The sequence below is a fragment of the Ceratotherium simum genome, chromosome 10, assembly GCF_057802395.1.
Source record: "Ceratotherium simum simum isolate JZ-2026a chromosome 10, ASM5780239v1, whole genome shotgun sequence".
Lineage (NCBI taxonomy): Eukaryota > Metazoa > Chordata > Mammalia > Perissodactyla > Rhinocerotidae > Ceratotherium > Ceratotherium simum.
The window spans coordinates 4637147-4662167 of record NC_141909.1 but is presented as its reverse complement, the minus strand read 5'-3'; the positions used below and the strand labels follow the sequence as shown (position 1 = coordinate 4662167).

At 38.6% G+C, this 25021-nt stretch overlaps 1 protein-coding gene across 2 annotated transcripts in view; it reads left to right on the top strand.

Annotated features, from left to right (window-relative positions):
* The window catches only part of MYO16 (myosin XVI), a 550785-nt gene that overhangs the window by 116073 nt on the left and 409691 nt on the right, over positions 1 to 25021 (top strand). For both annotated transcript variants that reach the window (XM_087435860.1, XM_087435859.1), the window contains exon 3: positions 13525 to 13595. In XM_087435860.1, coding sequence (XP_087291986.1) covers positions 13525 to 13595 — 71 coding nt within the window. The remainder of the gene's footprint in view (positions 1 to 13524; positions 13596 to 25021) is intronic.

Genomic DNA, 25021 nt, shown 5'->3' with positions numbered 1-25021 from the left:
TGTATAAAATTGCAATTCTTATTATAATTGTAGGTTTTAATTAGTTTTAACATGGCAACATATTAACATATTATTATTTATATGGGCTTTTCAATTTGCTTTTTCACGTGTCCAAATTGGAGTCTACCTTTAACGTTTACAGCATCCAGACTCGCAAGGAACCACCATAGTTCTATTTTCTATGTATTTTCAGAAAAGTGTTGAGCAGAATAGATGCTTATGTAACCTAAATAATTGTGAGGCTCAGGAAAGAGTTTGACTCTATTTATTCATTCTTTATAGAAATGATCTGTTTTGTGTGTGATCTGCCAATTTTTTGCCTATTAGATTAAGAAGGAAAACCAGAAGACCAGCATGGTCTGTTCTGAGTAGTGTAGAAAAATAGTGGAGGGAGGAAGAGAGAGAGAAAGAGAGAGAGAGAGTGAGAGAGAGAGAGAGAGACTTAGCACAAACCATTTGGTCATTTAGATTTTTGCTCACTGTTTTTTTCTGTGTGTGTGAGGAAGATTAGCCCTGAGATAACCTCTGTCGCCACTCCTCCTCTATTTTTTTTGCTGAGGAAGATTGGCCCTGGGCTAACATCTGTGCTCATCTTCCTCCACTTTAGGGGGGACGCCGCCACAGCATGGCTTGACAAGTGGTGTGTCGGTGCTCGCCCGGTATCCAAACCCCAGGGCTGTAGGCGAGCACTTAACTGCTATGCCCCCGGGCCGGCCCCCACTATTTTTTTTTTTTATAAGGAATTATTTCATCCTGATTCCAAAGTGATGGAAGATGTACTTATTCAGTAGTCTCTGTCTCTTCCTTAGTCATTCCAACTTCTAGCTAAACCAATGTTTTGTTGTTGTTTGAAGAGAGGTGACTTTTGCAGTCCACACTGATAGCTGGTTATATATTTAATGAATACAAAATTGTCTAGAAAAAGAGCCGAGACAATTACCACTGTCACATTTCTGAACTTTCAGGAAAGTATACTCTACACAGGACAAGACCTTGGTTTAGAGGTTGACTAGGTGACAACACAGAAAGTGCCCCTTTCAGAACAAAAGCAGATTTATATTTAGTGTCTTTAGGTTGATTGAAAGGCACCGCTTCCCATAACAACATTTGAAATGTCCCTGAAGCCTGACTCATTTTTTATCCTGGCCTCTGACTTTTTTGACCTTCTCTTCACATTTAATAATGAATTTTTAAACAAAAACATCATGAATCAAAGGTAAATGCTCAATATAGATTTAAGCTAAATTAGACTTGGATACCAGGAATAGATTCTTCTTTAATACCTACTCTTTACAGAATGACATCCACCATGCATGCTCTATATTTCCTTGATTTTTCAGGAAACAGACATGTCCTCAGCGCTTCTGAGACTGCCTGAGGTATTTGGTATTCGTCAGTGTAACTTGGTGCCCATCATATCGGATTTTAAAAAACGTTTAAGCCACAAACTGAAAATTGGTTAACTAAAATAAAGTATTCAACATGCAAGGACGTTAAATATTGCTGATTTTGCCTTTGTAGGGCAGTTCTTTCATATGAAGACCTAACACTGATAGATAGATTTTTCTGGCAGCTTCTGTGGTCATAAGCATCTGGGTAAAGTGTAGGCTCACTTGATTTTGTTGAATGCTGAAGCCTCTGGCAAGTATTGAAATTGGAATTGATAATTTCCTAAGGGGCAGCATTTATCTCTCTTCCTTAAAGTGTCACACAGTACGTATTTTTGTACATCAGCTTCTCTGGGGACAACAGTTATAAATGCTTAATGGGGCATCTGTCTGAGTATAAAAAAGAAAAATGTACTGATGAATGAGACTCGAAAAGAAAGATAGTGGGTGAAATAGGAAGCTGGGGAATTGCAGGGTCAGGTAACATGAAGGAGCTTGTGGTTTATTGGATGCTGAGTCGAAAACCACAAGAACTGGTGTCCATGGTGCTGATAGGCCTGAAACAGCTCTATGGAGTCATTCGATGTGACCAGGAACTATACCTATGCATTCAAAATTATTCTCACCGGTTATTCCTGGGGCTAGACATACTTATTTTGGCACACTAGAGAAAAAATTTCCAAATGAATAGTATACAAATAAGAAGGCTTAATTATCCCCCAAACTTGTTCTCTTCCTACCTCAGAATTATTAAAAAAATGCAAATAGGATTTATACAAATAAAATTATTTGACATTTTTTCTCTGAATATAGTTTAAGAAAACATAATTATAATAAAGTATACATTGTTTAAGAAGGATGTAAAGTTTAAGAGCATCACAGTAGGGGGATTATGGCTTTTTATTGTGATAACAATACATCTAAAATAAAATTTACCACTTTAACTATTTTCAAGTGTACTCTTTAGTGGCATTTGGCACATTCACAGTGTTGTGCGTCCATCATCACTGTCTAGTTCCAGGACATTTTTATCACCGCAAATGGAAATCCCACACCCATTAAGCAGTCACTCTCCATTACCCCCACCCTTCAGCCCCTGATAACCACTAATCTGCTTTTCATCTCATGGATTTCCCTATTCTTGATATTTCATATAAGTGAAATCACACAATATATAACCTCTTTTGTAGCATAATGTTTTTTTAATGTTGTAGCATGTACTTCATTCATTTTCATGGCTGAATAGCATTCCATTGTATAGCTATAACATGCTTTGTTTATCCATTGGTCAGTTGATGAACATTTGAGTTGTTTCCACATTTTGGCTATTGTGAATAGTACTGCTATGAACGTTCATGAACAAGTATTTGAGTACTTGTTTTCAATTCTTTTGGGTTTATACCTAGGAGTGGGATTGCTAACTCATATAGTAATCTATTTTCTACAAGCATATATTTTATTAAATATTAGATTATTAATATTATTATTATAATAGATTATTAATATTAGATATTAGGTTTTTCAAAATCTACTAATTTTTAAGAACCATTAAACTGATTTTCACAGACATTGGACCATTTTATATTCCCATTTGCAGTGTATGAGGGTTCCAATTTCTCCACATCATCACCAACACTTGTTACTTTTCTTTATTTTTAAAGTTTATTATAGCCATCCTAGTGAGTGTGAAGTGGTACCTATTGTGGTTTTGATTTGGTTTGTATTTCCCTAATGATTAATGATGTTGAGCATCTTTCCTGTAATTGGTGTTCATTGGTATATCTTCTTTGGAGAAATGTCTATTTAAGTCCTTTGCCGATTTTTTTTTTTATTTCTTTGTTGGTCACTTGTAAGATTTCTTTGGATACTAGACCTTTGCCAGACATATGCTTTGCAAAAATTTCCTCCCATTATGTGTGTTGTCTTTTTATTCTCTTGATAATACATTTTGATGCACAAATGTTTTTAATTTTGTTGACGTCCAACTGATCTATATTTTTCTTTTCTTGCTTGTGCTTTTGGTGTCATATCTAAGGAACCATTGCCAAGTCCAAGGCAGGGAAGATTTACACCTAAATTTTCTTCTAAGAATTTTATAGTTATAAATGTTATACTTAGGTCTTTGGTCTACATTGGATAAATTTTTTATATGTTGTGAAGTAATGGTCCAACTTTATTTTTTTGCATATGGATATCCAGTTGTCCTGCAATCATATTTGTTGAAGAGACTCTTCCTTCCCCCAGTGAATGATGTGGAACTCTTGTTGAAAATATGTTGAACATAGATGTATGGGTTTATGAGTTCTGAATTCTCAATTCCCTTTCATTGGTCCATATGTCTATCCTATGCCAGTGCCACACTGGTGTGATTACTGTAGCTTTGCAGTAAGTTTTTAATTCAGAAAGTGTGATCATCCAGCTTTCTTTTTCTTTCTTTTTCAAGATCGTTTTGGCTATTCAGGGTCCCCTGTGATTCCATATGAATTTTAGGATCACTTTTTCCATTTCTGCAAAAGAGGGCATTGGGGTTTTGATAAGGATGTGTTATGGCTTTTTTGATAAGAGAAATGCCCTGGGAAATGAAGGAGAAGTTTGCCATCTCATGGCTCCTTTTCCCTCTTGGATAGGTATTTTCGTTTTCACTGATGTTAGTTGTAGGAGGTTGATTTACCAAAGAATAGTTATTACTTAGTAACCAGCACTTTGAAATGTTAGTACTCACTATTTCAACAGTAATATAGCAAATTTTTCATTCTAATCTTTTAGTATGAAATAAAATACACAATAAAATTTGCAAAAAATGTGCAACTATGATTTATCAAAAAATACGCATCATGTAATCACCATTGAGGAAACAAAGTAGACCATTACCTGAACCTCAGGAATGCAAGGTTGATTTAACTTTTGAAAACTACTGTGATTTTCTACATTAACGAAATAAAGGAGAAACAACCATATGCAATGAATGTAGAACTTCTATAAACCAATAAGACACTTAAATATACTATAAAATATTGGGTAACAAACTGGGTTTGGCAACACAGGAAAAAATATCCCAATGATCGCTAAACTTATACAAAGGTTGTCAACATCATAACTCATCAGGGAACTGCAAATTAAAACCCCAAGGAAACATCTCTTCTTACCCATCAGTTGGCTATATTAAATAACCAATATCAAGCATTGGTGAGCATGTGGGGCAACTGGAACACTTTTGTGGATGGGAGTATAAAATGGTACAACCACTTTTGAAAACTGGTTGGCAGTTTCTAATTTGGGTCAGCTGACTCACTGAAGACAGCTAGAAAGGCTGGACAATTTTTTTTAAATGCTTGAATTCTTCAGTGAGATAAAAATAGACCAAAGTATTATAAGATGAGATATTATATTTATTGGAAAGCTATCATAATTAAAACTGTTGATCATTGGTCCAAGAATAGACAAGTAGATGAAAGAATAAAATAAAGAGTGCAGAATGAAGCCCACACAAATACAGCCATCCAATTTCCTACAAAGATATTTAGTGCAATGCTGTGGCATATAAAAAGAGCATTTTAAGGTAACATAAATTGACAGTGGTCTGTAGAGAGAGAGCAAATAAAAAATAAAGCATGTGTTTATACTATGTACATTCTGGATTTACTCTTCCTATATCAAGATCTGAAGAAATATGATGCAATTCAGTTTATGTTATAAAACTGTCACTTTAGGTATGTTCTGGAATATTTAGAGCATTAATGATTTAGAATTGGTTTAGAGACAGAGGCCATTCCCGATTCCCACCAGGCAATAGTATGTTAGAAATTCTATAGAACAGGTGAATTTGATAATAGCCTTTTTTTGAATATCTTTTTCATCTACATGTCAGTAAGGTCCTTGCAGAGGGAAAGGGAAGAAATGGGTTACAAGCAGTATTTGAAGAGATAAATGACAAATAATTTTCAAAAACAGATTCAGGATATTCAGCCACTGATTCAAGAGAACTACAAATCCCTCCACTATACCATTATTTCTTGTTTGTCTTCTGTCTTCTCCACCCACTGATGTCCACTAGATTATACATTCTATGAAGGCAGGATTTTTTCTCTGCTACACCTCCAACTCCTAAAATAGTGCTTAGCACATAAAAGACACTCACTGGATATTTGTTGCATTAGTCATAGCTGCACAATGGGGCTGGGATTGGGAATTTGAGTCAGCCTGGCAATCAGGGTCTTGGACCTCAGGCTTAGAACCGCCAGGCTTTAGTCAGATCCAGTTTTGACCCAGTTGGGTAGGAAAGCAGAAATCTTAAACCTATTGCAAAGTATTATGAAATTGGTCTTAACTGGCTTTGGGCCATTAGGCAGTGTGGCTAAGAGAGACTGAGCCCACTTAATTCCGATGTGCACCTAGCTGATAAGTCTCTAGTGCTTTTGCTAAGTCTGGAGCCCTGACCACACACCCCACCCTCACAGGTCTCCTTTTCCAGGAGAATGGCTTGTAGCATCCTTGAGTGTCCTGTTGATGCATGTGGGCCTGATCCAATTCAGAAGAAACCCCTAAAGGTGTGACTGAGCAACTCACCTGAATATAGATTTCGGGCAGATGCTCACTGTGAGTTTCAAAACCTATTAGACCCTCTCATGATCATTGCCAGGCTGGGGTGGAAACAAGCTAAACAGCCATTTGGATACTGATTTCCACTGCTGCCCACTGTTCCCAGTATTGTAATCAATGAGGTGCCTTGATCTTAAAAACATATAGATAGATGGGCACATCCTTGATGGACCGAATTTAAGAATTTGGTGACATTTGTATTTTTTTAAGTTCCACTAGTCTTTCTAAAGCATAGTAAATGTCAAGAATCATTGCCCTAGAATCAGGCTCTGTCCTAACCTGAGGCCTCCTCATCCACTAAAACCTTGACCTTCTCCTCTCAGATTGCTCCACTAAACCAAGATTCATGTTAGGTAGGTTTGGTTAAGTATATATTTATTGAGAATAAATTGTGTGTTCGGAGGGATACTGTGGCATACACAACAGTAGGGGCCAAATTCTCAAAGGCAAATTAATGTTAAAAGATCTGCCGTGGATTCTTAACTGCCACTTATGAATTTTCTTGCTCTAAGTGAGGCACTGAGAGGTAATTTTCTGAGATGGTAAAATCCTAGCAGTTTTTCTCAAAATTCCTCTGGGGGCCATTTGCACAAGAATCTCCTGGAGTGTTTCCTTAAAATGTATAGTTTTAGATTCCATCCTCAAGCTACTGAATCAGGGTAACTGAAGGTGGGACTAGGCGTGATTCTAAAGTGGGGATAAATAGCCCCCGAAGGTGGAAAAGTTGCTTTTGGGGGGAGGAAAATTTTGGTTTTAATAATGGTTTGTTGCCCTTCATAGGGGCACAGTACATAAGGAGACACAGAATGCCTGTGGTATTACAATTTCATGGTGGAGGTTGAGGGGGACAGGTGGAAAATAATGAAAAATAGGTTGAGAAGCACTGAACTAAGAAAATCTATTTTTAAAAAATCTTCAAGTTATTCTTAGACATCTTAAAATTTGAGTTCTATGTTGGGTAGGAAATTTATATGTTAAGTTATATGCATTACTGTGCAAATAGACATTTTTGTAGTGTTGATAACATAATTTCTATCTCTCTGCTTTCTGCTTCCCTTTATTGACATATTGATGAGATAAGGTAAACCTTTCAAAACATTTCTTAGAGGACTGTCGATTGTTATGGAAATTCTTACATCTACACTCTTAGAAGTCCCAACATTGATATTTCTATTATTATTTCAGGAATAAATGACCCTGGCTTGATTTTTTATTGTTATTCATTGTAACTTTTTACTTAGAAATAGAATCAAACTTACAGAAAAGTAGAGCAAATAATATAAAGAACCCCATATACCCTTCAACTAGGTTTACTAATTGCTAACATTTTACTAAATATTTGTCCTACCCTCTCTCTAGAAAATGCCTTTATAGTACAAAAAATTTAGAACCCATGGTTATGTTTAGTTTCAGTCTTGCTTTCCTGTGCTGATTTTAAATGTAAAATCTCTGTGAACACAGACCCACTCTCATCATGAGAATATGTGGGAGTAGTCAGCATAGATTGCTGTCCCATCACATGACCACACCAGCTCAGATGATGGCCAAAGCCCTCACTGCCATCAAGTTGCTATCAAGTTACCATCATCAGTGTGGTGTGTATCATCAACACAGATAAATCACAGTAGTATCTAGGGACTTAAAATAAATGCTGATTATCAGGTGGACTCTTGGGTTTGGTTATTGTTGGTAATAGTGGAGACAGCTGCATATTCCATTAAAGCTCCTTAGCAAAATGTTATGATATATTTTCATCCATTTTTTTACCCCAATAGCTGAAGATTTAGAAACTGAATGTTTCTTTTTAAATATCACATCATGCCCCCCACACAGGCATCCTGATGGAGTTCTGTGGCAGCTTGATGATGAAGCCACAAATATACAATACATGCTGAATCAGTGCCAGGCAGTAACACTAGAAAAGGAAGCCTGAGCTTCATTATTCTATTTGGTCCCCAGATGGCTGTTTTTCCTTAGGCTGTTTCCCTGCAGATTTTATTGTAACAGAAAGCCTCAGAGCAGTGGTGCCATTTCAGTTGACTGGCAATTCGAATCATATTTTTGCAAGGTTGCTGTGAACCTACACCTTTTTGGAGAAAGTATTTTAAGTTATATTTGGACAACTTCCCACAAAATTAGTAATTATAAGGGCATTAAAATAGATCGTGATTGCTGTTGTTCCTGAGTTGAACGGTCCCTTCAATTCTCTTGTGACGTGAGACGGAAAGTGTCTTGAGGCTCTTCTTGGTTCAGAACACAGTCCTTGGATTATACTGCCCACACTTGCATTCAAGATCCATTGTGCTGCTCGTGTGGCTTGGGGCCGTCACTTCATCTCTCAGAGCCTCAGTTTCCTTATTAGCAAAACGGTGACAATTATAGGATCTGTACCATAGACTTGAGAGAATTAAAGTAATTCCTACACATGATGTTCTTAGAGCAGTGTCAGACCCTAAATACATAGAAAAGCACTCAGTGTGTGTTAGTTTTTTAAAGATGTGCCCCCTTATTTTTCAAAATTCTTTGTTATAAATGACTTATTATGCAAATGGCATTGTTTTCATATATCTTTATATCTAGATACCTTAGAGTGTCTGGTTTTTAACCCTTAGCAGAGGCATAGAAGGTAGCTCACACTACCATTTGTGTACGTGAAGAACATGTTTCTTTTGTCAATAGTTGATTTTGTTTTAATCTTGAGTCTCCTCTCCTGGTATCCAGGGGCAAATCAGTCAATATCCAGTCTGTGGTTCTAATTTAGTTCTATCTGCTAACGTAAACAGCCCTTTCAGAAAATAGCCCTTCTATCTAAGAAAAACAATGCTCAGGTTGCCCCGTCCTTCTTCCCCGAGCATCTGGCTGATGTCTGGCTAGATGAAGGCAGGAAGAGTTGGGGCTTATTCATCTGTATCACTGCAGCAAGAAGGCAGTTCTGAAGTTCTGTGTGTAGTATTCTCATTCCTGGACATTCTTGGACAATGTTCTCACCCACCTCGTGGCTGCTCTCTGTAGTGTGCTAGAGTTTACCCTGACAGCCCCTGAGAGCCAATTTGTTAAAATTTCAGGAATTTGTGAGTTGGTTGTGAAACAGTTAAACAAAGCCTATAGTAAAAATTAAATTATATACCTACGATGAAGTAGATTGTATTAAAAACAAAAACGAAGGTAATAAATACTCAAAACTCATCACTTCCTAATTTGTTCACTACATTTTTCTCTCATTTATGTTCTTGAAGTTATTTACATCTCTTGTGTCTGTGGGGTGGAAATGCCACATAATTGTGTAGTACTTCACATCTCTTCCCACGTCTGGGTTCAGTGACATCACATCGGGGCTTGAGATCACTCATGATGGTAGAATTATACCATGGAAATTGGCAACTCCTACAAATCAGGGCTTGATTTGTTGTCTTATTGATTGTGTAGGATTAAAGAAGTGATGGAGAAAATGTTAATGATGTAGGTTAAAAATGTGTTGTGTCAGTAGTCACTGTATTGTGAACATCACAAAAAAATGTGATGAAATATGATTACATGATTCAAAAACTGTTGTCTGATTCAGCAAAGATGTTGCTCAGGTCATTGATAAATGAGTGACATTCTGACACACTTCATTGTTTCACTTTAATCTCACTCAGGAGTCAGCAAACTTACTCTGTAAAGGGCCAGATAGTAACTATTTTAAATGTTAGGGGCACATACAATCTGTGCGGCACATTCTTCTTTGACTTTTTTTGTTTTGCTTATTATTGTTTTTTTCTTACACATCCTTTAAAAACGTAAAAATCATTCTTAATACAAAAACAGGCCAGGGCTGGATTTGGCCTGCTGGCCATGTTTGCTGACCCCTGGCTCTTACTCAGGAGTGTCAATGAAAATATCCACAAAATATCAAGGTCACAGTCACTAATTGTAACCATAGATTGGCTGTGGCTACAATAGTTCAGCAAAAATCGTCAAAAGCATCCTGTGAGAATCATTTGGCTGTGTGGAATTTACAACAATGAATATTGTATATTTAATTATTATTTATAAGTTGTGGACTACACAGCCTCTGTATCAGTAAAATGTATAATAAATTTATATATGCATGTCTGTCTATCCATCCATCTATCCATCCATCCAGCTAGACATCTATCCGTCTAGACATCTAGATCCAGGTCTAGATCTCCATCTCCATCCATCCCTGGGCATTCACCAGCACCACTGAGGCCCACTCTGCTCCTGCAGAGATTACCCATCCATGTTCTCTACCTTATAAACTGGTCTCCCTGGACTTGATGGCCCCACCTTGGCTGTCAATGCTACTGTAAACCCCTCCCTTTGCAGTGTGACTCCAATTCCCACTATATCCCAGGCTGGTTACTCCATTTTGTATGCTCAACAACAAAGCCATGCGCCTTCATTGCAGCAACCCCCCTGGACTAAGCCTGAACCTCCATTTAGAATTTAAGTAGAGAGTGGGAGCAAGAGACACCTTCAAGCCTTTGTGCTGCCCTCTCTTATTGTCTTAGTCAGCTCAGGGTGCTATAACAAATATATCATAGACTCACTTAAACAACAATTTGTTTCTCACAGTTCTGGAGGCTGGGAAGTCCAAGATCAAGGCACCAGCAGGTTGGGCTCTTGGTATTGATGTTCAGCTTCCTGGTTTACAAATAACCTTCTTCTTGTGTCCTCATGTGGCTGAGAGAGCAGACTCTGGTCTCTTCATCCCCTTGTTAGGGTGCTAATCCCATCATGGGGCTCCACTCTCAGTACCCCCCTCAATACTTCCTAATCACCTCCCAAAGGCCCTCCCCCCAAAATCATCACATTGAAGATTAGGCTTCAGCATAAGAATTTTGGGGGGACACATTCAGTCCATAGCACTTATCTAGTGAATCTTTTCCTCCCTTGCTTAAAATCCTATGGTCCTCCTCACTCGCCACAAAATGATGCCCAAATCCTGTAGTGTGATGTACAATATCCTCCACGACACATATCTCCAAGCCATAACAATTTTCCAATTGTGAGGGACTGTTCACTTCCCCCATGCTCATCATTCTTCATTGCCTGTATGTTGTCCTCTTCACCACCTTTCCCTGCTTGATAAGTGGCACACTCATCCTTCAAGTGAATATTGCTAAATTTCCATTGCTTATATTCTACACTTAAATTCAACATTTAATAATCAGAAGGTTTTGAGAAAATTTAGAATAAGCCTTAAGATATGGATCCTATGATATATTATTATAGGGTTTTATGACTTATAGTAACTAAACTAATAGAAATAACTTAGTGATCCTCACCCAGTGCCAGGAGGCATGATAAGCATGCTACATGTGCTATCTCATTTAATTCTCACAATACCCCATGATGTGATCCAACGATTGTCCACTATTTTACTGACAGGAAACTGAGGCACAGAGAAGTTCAGTGGCTTTCCCAGTGGATACAAGCCTCATATCCAAATCTATCTAACCCCAAGGCCAACGTTTCACTGGTTCATACTATGTGTAATTCACTACGCATGTGCATGGTGGATTGTATGTAGACATGTGGTGGCATTTTACTAATGTTTGAACTAATACAATGTCATCTGCCTCACATTCTATTTGTAGGGAGATCAGACTTGTGCAAGTGCTTTGCTAAAAAGACTATAAAGCACTGTGTTGATATTAGTTAATGCAAGATGAATAATTTCATTTGCTAAAAAAAGATGTTAGGGCAAAAGTCCTATTTATCTTCTGAGGAACCCATTGGTAAACATTTTTAATGGACTTTCTGATGTCTGGAATGACTTCTTAAAGTTGAGGGTAAAAAGTATGTGAGGGAGCGAGAAGTGCCTTCATGTATTATATGCACGTACAGAGAGAAGAGGAGAAAGGGAGAGAGAGCGTCTGCACACCACGCAGCAGGATGGTTCTTAGAAACACAGTGAAGAGAAGAAAGACAAGGGCCTTACCTTCCTGGATTTTTCTCCTAATGGCAGAGAAGGAAGCCACCCAGCAAGCAAATGGATACACCACGTGATGTGAGGTTACAATTGATCCCGTAAGATCGCCACCTTTGAGAAGTTTTTTGTAACAAACCAGCGACTTTAGGAGAATCTAGGTTGTGAAAAGAATTAAATTCTTAATTGAAGAAAGAAATCATCAAGGGAAAGTCATTTGGTAAATGAATAGATGTGGACTTGCTTCTATTTAGGAACTGCTTTCTGGGAGAAGACTGGAATGCACAGGTGTAAGATCAAAGAAGCCAGGCCAAGTATTGCCATTGGTTGAGAGAACAGGAATGCGTCTGACTTCCCTGGGGAGAGAGATTTGGATAAGGGTTTCAGGAAAGGCCGTATGGAGGGCATACTGGGCTGGGTGTGGGCTGTCTCTGCTCACACTACGTTACTCCCATGTTGGAGGGGCTGATCTATCTCTCTCTTCACACCCAGTGCACGCATCTTGGAAGAGACAGCCTGCCAGAGAGGAAACTGCAGGAGTAACCATATCTGCCAAGACCCGTGATGCCCTCTGTGATATGTAGTTAGAGTTTGGGAAGATGGTAACAGACTAGATATTGGGATGCATAAAAGATTTGCGTGTCATAGGAAAGAAGGTACATTCAGGTCACATTCCAGGTGATAGAGAAATTTAAAGGAAAGACAGTATGCTCAGGGAGATATGAGTTTGAATCTGAGCGATTTTGTACAGTTCTATGTTATAATGGAATAAAAAAGTAACTGTTGCTTTAGTTATATTTTTGTGGAATATACATTAGTGGCTTTTCATTAAAACTATGATATTGTTATTAACAGTGGAAACCACTGTAGCACTTTGGGGAATTAATGAGCCTCTCCATAAGGCTGATCTTAGAGCCCCCGTAGGAGTCAGAGAATGTAATGCCATCAGTCACCTAATGCCCGTGCCGTTCCATGTACTAACGAATTCACCTTCACTGTTCTAATGGAAACATAGGTCACCTTCCAACTGTGCATTTATTTTGATAATTGGCATATATTTTGATCTATTTGACATTACTGATTTAGATATAAATGGCTTTGCCTCATAGTGCTTTGTGAGATGGTGTAAGCACTGCCAAGGGGTAATTGCATGAATGGAAGTGTAACGTGCAAAGTGTAAACTTCTATTGTTTTAAACCAACGGGTCCTGACGAATTTAAAAAACAAAAATCAAGTGAACTAATGCCTAAATGAGCCTAGTGAAATAACTTCTTTCTCTTTATTTGTTTAATGTTTTGTTCTGTAAAGGATGTATAAACTAGGCACTTTGAAATAATAAACTATAAAAGTTTGTTCCCCTTTCCAAATAATTTGCACGGCTGTAATAGGTAAAGATATTGACAAACCGAGGAATGAGTTTCTTTGTGAAGAGAAACAGTGCCAGTTGCAGGTACATGAAATAAGGTCCGACAGCCATTAATGCATCTTCTTTGGCTTTCACAGCTGTTGGCGTTTTAGGTATTAATGAAATGCTACAACTTTGAGCTCGGGGTGTGGAAGGAGGATGTGCTGTAACTCCCTTCTCCTCTTGTGCTCTTTCAGCTCTTCGACTCCTGAAGGAGGGGGCAGACCCGCACACTCCCGTTTCCTCAGGAGGGTCCCTGCTCCATCTGGTAAGAACTGTAACAACCAGTGCAAGCCTAGGGTGATGCCAAGGAGATGGAGATTCAGTTATGGGCTCAAAACTCAGTAGCATAACGTGCATCTGACAGATGATGATCAGAACAATGATGTCTCTCAAATTAACAGGCTTGGATAATGATAAATTAATATTTATTAATTACTTGCATTATGGTTTGTAAATAATCTCTAGCAATTGGAGTTAGAATCTCTGACCCAAAGAAGCTGCTTTTGAAAATAAATAGTATTCAGCAAATAAGCAAGATAATATTGTATCAGTTACAGAGTCCCAGGCAATCATCCTTTCTTTTACTTCAGCAAGTGGTCTTTATTGCTCCAATGAACTTTTACTATACTCTGCTTGTGGCCTTGCTCATGTAAATGTGAATAAAACTTACCTACATTCTTTTGGAAATGAAACAGGGAATGATTAAGTAAATAAATAAATAACCACATAAATAAAGAAAATTATATTAGGTTCATGTGCAAGAAATTTTTGCTGGTTCAGTTAAGGGCAAAAATTAAGTAAAAGGGAAATCGATAATGATTCAATTTAGTGATCTTTAGGACTAATTTAGAGATTAGAACTTGATTTTGAAAAATGCCAAAATTAACATAACATGAAAACCTAACTTAGAATTGTCTACCAAGATTTAAAAAATGTTGTATTCCTTCATGTTACAGCGAATGGGTTATGTTAAAGGAGGCTGTGCTTCAGTCAGACGGAAGCTCCCTAACCTGGCACAGGTTCTCAGCCTTGACTGCACACTGGAATCATCTGGGAGCTATAAAATACCTATACTTGCCTCCCAACCCGGGCCCCACTCCAGAGGTTGTCAGAGATTCTGACGATTTTTCTGAGATGTAGCTTGAACATTGGTGGGTTACAAAACTCGCCAGGTGATTCTAATTTACAGCCAAGGCTGAGAACCACTGCGTCCAAGAGAAACGTGTGCCTACCAAAGGCTCAGGGTACCTGCGGTGCAGGCAGTCATAGTATGCACTCAGCAGAATAGAAAAACAACTCGGGATGTTGATAGGAGACCAGTAGAAGAATGTAAGCCATTTCTATCCAGCATTGACTGAGACGGAAAGAGAGATTTCTAGATTCCTTTTCCTTCTCTGGAGTGTTTTAGTTATGAAACCTCTCCATTTTATACTCGGATCATTGCATGATTTACATGATATTTTCAAGGGGCGGTGGCTTGGATCACTAGATCCTAGGTTTGATGGTGATAAGCAATCCTAGACTAGGGACCTGTGGCCAACAGCCTTCCATAGATAAAGATTCTCCTCTTAGCCAATATCACTGATCTCTTTACCAGGAGGCCCAGTAATCAGCACGGTTACAAGGAGACCAGCTCAGGGCCCCTGCCCTCTTTCTTGGGAGTGTCTACTCTCCCCTCTATGTCCCCAGTCAGAAGATGACAGGAGAGAAATAGATCACATGCCAGCTGCTTTCACTTCTGTCACAGAGGCTCATTTTTCCCATCTGTGAAATAGGGATATTATCTGGACTATTGTATTCAAAATACATACTGTGATGAACCGTATATCAAAGTACGTACTGTGATGATCAAATAGATATGAAAATTACTTTTAAGCCATAAAGTGCCTTTGATAGGTTAGATATTGATCAATATGTTGTATTATTTATGATGCAATTTCATATAAATTATATGATTTATATAAAATAACTTTTTGTTTTTTTTAATATTCACAATAGCTCTGTGTGGTTGGGAATATGCCTATGTTGTTTTACTAGTTAAGAAACTGGGAAATAGAAGGATTAAGTACTTCGGCCAGTTTGACATAGTAGTAGATAGTACTGGAGATTGAATTCTGCCTCTGACTATAATTGTACCATATTTTTTCCACGGTGTGTTCCCGGTGATTCCTACAAGGTGCTCATTTAAGTTTTCAGAGAACACATCATCATTCCAATTTGACTAGTGGAAGACATACTTTTCTGGTGAACAAATCATGTCAATTCGTTGTTGATATTATGAGGAATGTATTATTACTGTGTGTGACTGTTTGACAGAGAGAGATTGAGAAAGAGAGAGCAAGAGAGAAAGCCTGCCACTTCTTCATATTATATGTGCCATATATATCACCATTATATCTGCAATGCCTCGGGGAGTGCCCGGCACTTAGTAGATGCTCAGTAGATTAGTTGAGTATGTAAGTTAAGGCAGTAACTACTTAATTAATGAATATCTGTTGCTGTGAGACACATTAGGGATGCAAAGATGCAGAACACGTTCTGTGCCCTTATGGAGTTTAGTTTTCTGAAGGAGACAGAAAAATGAACCACCGATTAAAGCAGACATGGAAGAGGGATGAGAGGATGCTGGCGAAAGAGGAAAATAGCGAGACCACTCCCCACCTTTGGAGATCACTTCTGAAGCCTTTCCTGACCCTCCTGATCAGTTTTAATTACCCTTTTATCCAAGATCACATAACACATGATCCCTGCTTCTGCTATAGATGATGTCATGATGGATTATAATTAGTGGATTAGTGTATGTGCCTTTTCTCTGTGCTAGACTGAATTTTCACAAACTATGACTGCCTTAGATTCTTTATATTGTTAGCATGTGACGCATGGTAAATACTCAATACATCATAAATAAATGAATGAATGAATGGGCTATGAGGATAGAAGGATCTCTTTGGTTAATGAGAAGTTGGTTATTTTAGGCCCAGGTGACAGAGTATAAAGGTTCAGAAATGGTAGGGTCAGAATTAAAAAAGAAATGAGAAAATTAAAGTGATAAGGTAGATGGGAAACGCTTCATTAACTCTCCATCCAATGCAAATATACTGCCTTTTGATACTTTTAGCCATAGGTTGTGATACCAAGATGAAGGGGAAGATGAAACTGGAATACATACGAGAGAACGTGGTGACGGCTGAAGGAATGTGTGCTCAGTGCTGTCTCCTTTTTCTGGGTTTGCTGAGTAAATAAAAACAAATGAAAAATTGCAGCTTGCCAGAGAGACAAAATTACAGGGTTTCAAAATGCCTTAGGTACTGAAAAAGGCAATTTAGCCATCTAAAATGCCAAATCTGAGTAGGTCTGCTGTTTGCCCCACATTTTGAGCAGCCTGTGTTATGAAGCTGATGCTTTATCAGCACCGAAGCTCTAATTCTATATTCTCAGATTAACGTCTTTGAGAAAACGGTGGCATGTGTTTGTGTGGGGCATCGAGAATAAGCTGTGGAAATTGTTGAGATTTCCCGGAGTTTTGGTTATTTAACTCAATTATTATTCATTGAGTACCTGAATTTAGGTATAGATTTCTGTAGGACATTTCTCTTAGAAGTGCCATGAGAACTTTTATGTTGGTCATTGGTAATTCCCACTGTTTTACAGATAGATATTTGAGAAACAGATTTTAATATTTTTCATCACATAAAATCTTTAGTTTTATCATCTTTTTAATAAATTTTCAACAAATACATCTGAATTTGTTTACCTACCTTTAATTAAATAATTCATGTATCAAACATATGGCAGATGTCAGGTACTATTAGAGACAGAAGGGAAATAATGACAACAAATAATATCTGCACCCCAAGAATTTAGTCTCATGAGGGCAATAGAGAGGAAAACTCATTAACTCTTTGGAAGAAATTATGATATTTATGGAGTTGAAAACAGAATCACATATGTTTTGCCAAAATGCTGTCTGGGGTTTTATGTTATGACCTCTAATAAATGAACTATTGAGAAGGAGCTCCTGATGGTAACCAAACCCTCTTGAATGGAGTAGGAAATGCAAATTATTTTGATTCTATGCTATGACAGCAGCAGACCATAGCGAAACTTAAACGAACTAAAGTAGAAATAGAAAATACTTTTTCTTTTACCTGGTGAATTCTAGTTTTAACATAAAGACAATCATTTAAGCAGTGGAATTCCACGTAGCTGTTAAAGATATTGAGCTACAACAGCTATGCAAATGTGTCCAAGACATATTGGTAAATATCAAAAGCAGGCTAGAGAATAGTACGTAGAGTACTATCAGATAGGGATGGATAGAGAGAGACAAAGAGAGAGAGCGAGAGAGGGAGAAGGAGAAAGGATCTTTTTCAACAGCAGAGAAAATCTTGAAAACTAGACATGAAATTTTTAACAGTGACTCAGGTTGGGGAAAGGGGACAAGCTCTTTTAATTTTTACTCTTTCCTTTTGCAAATTGCTTGAACATTTTAAATAATAAGCATGTATGTTTCATATAATAAAAGAAATTAATACAAAAAGAGTTAAGACTATGTTTTTATTGGAAGCTTAAATTCTCAATGTTTTAATCACTTTCTTACTCTTACAAGAAAATCTCGTGCTCTGAATTGGGCTACTCTTTGGGCTTCCCTCAAGTCTCTCTAAAGTCTCGGGAGCTGTAAGAAGCACAGATAATTAGTAATTTATATGGTAGTGGCAGTTCAATAGCTTCAAGTCTTTACAACTAAGCAGAAAAATATTACACTTTGAAAAGAGGCAGAATGTTAGGACTCTGGAGAAAATGTTTAAAGAACTATCTTATTTTTAAAACTGCCTAGGTGTTAAAGAACAAGAAGAGTCGATATGTGGAAGTTGCCCACACTTTGCCCTGCCCACCACACCACAGGGTCTGGGCATCGACCACATGACTCCACCTTCCTTTGCTTTCCCGGAGTAGAAAGGGCAGAGGCTACAGGGGTACATTCTGGTGAGAAAATTAGTCATAGCAGAAGAAAATATGACCTCTATAGGGGCTGTTTCTGGGAAGTTTCTTGGGGGCCTTGAAGTGGGGGGTGTCATACGGGATGGTGCAACAGGAAGTGGACAGGCGAGTGAAGGAACAATACGGAAGTGAATGGATGATGTCAGTGAGAGAGAGAGCTGGACCATTCTGATGTCTGAGGGTGAGAGACTGCAGGATGCTGCAAAGTGCTGGAAAGCAGGAAATTGAGTCGCCATGGACTGTAAACAATGACCCCTTTAACTTTTTAGAAGCATGTGATTTAATATTCAAATTCCTGACTAGGTTTTACTTTTTAAAATCCAGTATCTCTTTGGTCCATGAGAATCCTGGCATCCATAACTGGAAAGTCCAAGTCCAGGATTTTAGATCATTAGTATAGTATCCAGCTGAGTCTTAGATGAAAATCATAGCCTTGTTCTGCACTATGGGTGTGTTTTTATTATTGATACTCATGTGCATGACTTAGGAGGTAAAAAGGCAACAGAAGAGCAAGTTGTGAAGATCCTTGAAAAACCACCAGAAACTGAAGGGAGTGAGTTTTCCATTTTTGAGTAAATATACCACACAGAACTAACTGGTTCATTCAACATCAATTATAAACATTCGCTAGTGAAGTTACCAGTGAGAGTTTTTTTTTGTCTCTACAACAATGGAAGAATTCAATTTATAAAGAATCAGAACACTTTCTTACAGGTGAAAGGTAGACAGGTGAGGAATTTTTTTTTTGTGAGGAAGATTAGCCCTGAGCTAACATCCAATGCCAGTCCTCCTCTTTTTGCCTAGGAAGATTGGCCCTGGGGTAACGTCTGTGCCCTTTTTCCTCTACTTTATGTGAGATGCCACAACAGCATGGCTTGACAAGCTGTGTGTCAGTGCGTCCTGGGGATCCAAACCTGCGAACCCCAGGCCGCCGCAGCAGAGCAGGTGCACTTGACTGTTGTACCACCAGGGCAGCCCCAGCAGGTGAGGAATTTTTCACAGAATTCTTAGAACTGTGTGCCTCTCCAAGAAGACTTTCAATCAACTAGCATGGAAACCACTGGTACAGAATCTTTCTATGAGAAGTGGAGTGTTGTACCAAGGAAGGTTCTCCCTTAGAGCAGCGCGAAACTCATCCACTCAGAAGGGCCTTCCTTAAACAACTCTAATCATTTATTTGACTCCCTAGACGTGCCAGATTACATGTAATTCCACAATGGCTATCTTCATCCCTCCTGGGTATTGTTCATGCTGTTTCCTACTTTGGGGTGCTGCCCTGAGATGGCCCCACAGCTCACTGGACTCGTCCATCTTAGCTTTCTTTTGACTGCGTCACCCCCTTGATTGTAGGTTGTTGATTTAGGGATGATATCTAGTTCATAATACCAATCCTCTGGCTTGGCACAGCACTGGGCACATGGTAGGTCCTCAGTGAATACTTAATTATTCATTGATTATGAATGTCTCAACCCCTGTCCCCCCAGTCTTTCAAGACTCAGCTCCTGTGTTCCCATACATAATTGTCCAATTCTTATCAGGCTGTTGGGTACCCTCTGCTGTGACTCCATAGAATGCTCTCTGCACCCTCAATCTCATTCAGCTGTACTGTCTCTTTCTCAAGGGTAGTTACTGTGTCATCGAGCTTTACATATACATTGCCAAGCACAGTGCCTGGAATATAGTGTTGCCTAATGAAATCTTGGCAATTCACAGTAAAGCAAACCAGCGCTACAGCTAAAGGAGCAGAGTTTACATTTACTTAAAAGATTAAGAGTTTTGTTAGGAGTTTAAAATTTCTGAATATGCATCAGTGGTACATCTGAATCTCTTTAGTAATAACCTGACCTTTATAGTTAGAGTCTCCTTCAATTGGCTGGAAGCTATGGCTATTTGGAATGCAGGTCAGTATAACTATAATGCAAGAAATAATGTCTATAATTCATCTCAGAGTATTCTGGGGAGTTTATCTATGATGAGGTAATCTGGAGTACAAATATTTACCAGAGAGATGATACATGAAAAGCAAAAATGATGAGGAGCATGTTCAAGAGGACACTGTAATGAATATGATCCTTCAGTGTGGTATAGTGGCAGAGAAGTGGGAGTGGTTTTTCGCAGATTCAAGCACAGGCTGAAAAGGATGACCTGTGGGATTGGCATTGAAGACAAAGGACCATATGGAAGTTCCAGAGGGATGTCAGAAATTTTGAAATTGCAACAAATTTAAATTCATTTTGCTACTGATATAAATCTCTCTCTCTCCCTCTCTATCAGTCTCTGTGTCTGTTTCTCTCTGTGTCTGTCTCTCTGTCTCTCCTTTCTCTCTCTTGGTCTCAGTCTCTGTCTCTCTGTCTCTCTCTCTCTCTCACTGTCACTCTCTGGTTGTAGACAAGTTTTGAGAACCCATAAAAACAGGACTAGAAAATGGACAATGGCTAATCCAAATTGATCGTGTAAATCATCTTGCCTCCCCTCCTCCCCCAATTTTAAGAGAGTTCAGAGATGATTTTCTTTGTTGTTTGTTAGTGGAACTATGCTTGGCACAGGACGTCCACGCAGTAGATGATATCTAGAGCAAATTGGATCCTGTTCCAGTACCTCTTTGCTAGGCTCCTCTGCCCAATGGCTTTGTAATCAACACAGAGAGGTAAAAGGGAAGTTTGCACTGGAAATATATAAACACTGAGAAAACTCGTGGTATAGTAGATCTGACCCTAGTTTAAAAAAAACTATCAAAAGATGACTTTCATGCATGAACCATGGAATTTGATGTGTGAACTCAATGTTCATAGAGCTTTTGATTTTCTGCGAGAGCGAGTTTCAGTGTTGTTCAGGACATGCTCTTTAGCCAACCAGAAGAACTAAAAAACATAAAATACCTCTTATGACAAGATATAGGGAAAAGACAACACATTTTAAGTTAAAAATTCTCTTTGTCATTTGGTTTCTATGGCTTTCAGAGTCTTTTCAACTGCATCAATAATGCACATTGTATTGGGTTTATACATTGAGAAATATCACCTTTGTTTAGAAACAGTTAAAAATGAGTGAAAGAATGCATTACCAGAGAAGCTGTGAACTGCTGAGTTAGTGTTGAAAGTGTTAGTTGTCACTTTCTAATCCTAGTCCCTTCCATGAACAGTCTTGTAGGAAGGAGCTATTCATCATGTTGCTCTCTAAGTATGTTTAAGGAGGCAAACTGAAATATTTTGGTGATAGATCAGGATATTAGAATTTAGTATTTCAAAGTGCAGCCAATCTTGGTGATGGCAAGCTGGGGGGAGTGGGTGACTAAAGTCAAACGTAGGCTAAGATTACTGGAGTACTGCAGGGGAGATATTTTAAGCTCTCACATAGGGTGAGTAACCCAATGTTGTTGATGCCTCGTCAGTTGATGGTGCTCAGGTTGGAGTGAAGGCTGTGATCATGGTCCCTAAGGCTTTGATGAAAGAGGACAGTGACCAGGTTTGGAGAAGAGAGTAGAACATAAGGTAGAGTGAATCTTAGAAAGAAGGACATTGAGGTGAATGTGCAGTGATTCTAGAAGAATCAAGAGTAAGCTCAGAAAACAGCCAAGCTTTTTCAGGGTCTGACGGGAGAACAATTTTATCTACACTGGGGAAGGCTTCAGGAAAGATGGTGTTTCCAGGGAGACAGATTTCCATTTAGGTTCTCTGGACATTTCCAGATGAGGAGAGTTTATTTGAAATGGACTGGGTCCCAGAGGTTCGGTGGAAGGAAGAGTAATGTGTGAGCATGAGGGAACCTGGAAGGCAGGTTGATTAGGGGCCTGGCAATTCAGGGCAGGCTTCCTGGGCGTGTGGCTCCTGCAGTCACACAGGGCTGTGTGCTTAGAAGGGCCCATGTTTGGTGTCATGCTCTGCTGTCACCATCTTGAAATTCTTAACAATTTTTGAATAAGGGGCCCCGTATTTTCATTTTGTACTGGGTCCCACAAATGATATAGCTAGTCCCACTTGGCCCTTTGAGAGGTAGAGGATGGTGACATGAAGAGCTGAGAGATTTGGCTCCAGTCTTCAGGCGGAGACAACTGGTGGTGTCAGAGTTCTGTTGAGGGTGACAAAGTGGGAGTTCAGCCATTTTTCTGGTGCTATAAAGTGTTACCAGAAATTGGATACAGTCATAAAGAACAACCTGATTTGGGAGGTGGATTTGCTAGCTTGAAGAAAATTCTTTCCGGGAAAGTTAGGTTTACTATCTAACCATAATATTGTAAGAGCTTTGTAACAGGAATGTTCAGCCATCATAATCTTTTCAGACAAGTGAGATTAGAAGGTCTTTATTGCTGTCAAATTATTATTCATAATCTTCTGAAATGTGAATCTAAAAATTACATCACTTGAGAGGGACTGATATCACTTTCAACATTGTGTCTAATTAACTCTTTTTTGGTAAAAGACCCTGAAAAGCCAAACCCTACGTAGCTTTGAATTGTAAATGTGGATTCCTGATGTGCGGGTTGAGGATATCTCGACAGGCACAGAAGAGGAGGTCACATCCTTGTTGATTATGCAGTGAGCTATCAAAAAGATACAGAGAGTGCAATAAGAATTACTCATGTATGAATTTCCTAAAACAAATTGGATCCAGGCCCCAGATCCTAAAACGGATTTATTGAGCTTTCACACTCTGGTTCTTACCTTATCAGTCATTGCGCCCAAACCTGCAGAGACTGTGAGTAGGGTCAGAGTTCATACCCTCGGGCCCTGATGGTAGGGACCCTTTGTTATGGTTACACTGACTTGAAACCTGAGATGCACAAAGATTTTAGTTCAAAACTGAAATTAATCCCTCAAACTTCATGTTAGCCATTGTCCCAAGTGCTTCCCTGCATCCCTAGACCGAAGCCTGCTCACACGTTCCTCCTTATGGAACTCACACCATGACTTTGCGTTGTAATTATTGTACATTCTTGAGACTCTCTGGGAATGGAGAAAGATATGAATATTCTTCAATGACTATGTTAGGATTGTGAACCACAATTCATATATCTTGTTTTTGGTGAAGTATCAGGTCAAATCTTTTGCTTAATTTTTAAAATTGGGTTGCCTTCTAATTACTAATTTTAAAGATAATTAAATAATAAGAAAACATGCATTTATCCATGTGGTTCCCATTTCCATCCTATCGATCTGTTCAGTTATTAGTCTGTTTGAAGTTTTCCCACAGTACACTAATGCTCTGTTCATTTATTTAAAGTCATTTTTCTCTCTCTGTTTCATTTTATGTGATTTATATCACTGTGTTCAAGTTCACTAACCTTGTCTTCTCCAATGTCTAGTCTGTTGATAATCCCACCCGTTAGCATGTTTTTCATCTCAGCTGCTGTAGTTCTCATCTCTAGAAGTTAAATTTGAGCCTTTTTAATATCTTCCATTTCTCTGCTTACTATGTTCAATAGTTCCCCTAGCTTTTTGAACATATGGAATATAGTTATAATATATAATACAACAATTTCAATACCCAGATTCTCATTCTAACAGGTGTATCACTTCTGAGTTGGTTTCCACTGATCATTTTTTCTTTTCATTGAGGGTCCTATTTTTCTGCTTTTTTTTGTATATCTGGTAATTTTTGTCTTGGACGCTAGATATAGTAAATTTTGCCTTTTTGGGTAATGAACATTTTTGTATTTCTATAAATAATCTTGAACTCTGTTTTGGGGGCAGATCCTTTCAGAACTTAAATTTAATATTTTTTAGGTGGGAACAGAGCAACATTTAGTTTAAGGCTAAAGTGTCCCCACCATGGAGACAAAACATGTCTGGTACTCTACCCAATGCCCCATCAGTTATGAGGTTTTCAGTCTGGCTGGTGGAAATAGGCACTATTTCTGGCAATTTATGAGCTCTGAGTCCTCTTCCTTTTCAGGGGGTTCTTTCCCTGGCCTTCCGTGGTGTCCTAGAATGTATGTGCTGATCATGACTCAGCTGGGTACTGGAGGGGGCCTTCCGCAGGTGTTTGAATTCTCTCTCTGTGCAGCTCTGTGCTCTCTGCTGCTCTGCCCTGTGCCTTCTAGTCAACCTGGTCCCTCTGGACTTCCAGTTCGGTCTGCTCGTGAGTGGCCCTAGTTGCCTGGGATTGTCCTTCCTGTGCTGCAGCTTGGGAACGGCCCCCACGCAGTAAGCTGGGGCCACAGAACAGTGGGGCTGCTGGTTTTCTTCCCACTTCTCAGAGGTCGTTATTTTGTCTATGGGTTTTGTTTTTGTTTTAGTTGATTCAGGCGGGAATGTAAATCTGGTCCCTGTTACTGAAAAGTGGAAGTCCTCTAATGATTTGTTTTTAATTATACTATCCAATGAATACGTGGGTAAATAAATTGATATGAAAGTACCTCTGGCGGTAGTATTGATTGGTACTTCTTTTTGGGAGGGAAATTGGTTCTATGCATTCAAATCCTATAAAAAGCATATATCTTTCAACACAGAAATTTCACTGGTAGACATTTGACCTATAATAGGTCTTTTTTTTTTTCCACTGATTTTACTAATTGCATTTAACATTAATGTAGCCTATAGATATAAATATGAAAATGACTTATAAAGGACTAATTTGTAAGGCCCAGTGCAAAGAGAGTATGTGGGACTCCAAAAATTATTAAAAATTCAAGATGGTGACAGCAGAGCATTAAGCCAAATTCAAGACCCTTCTAAGCACAACTTTATAGAT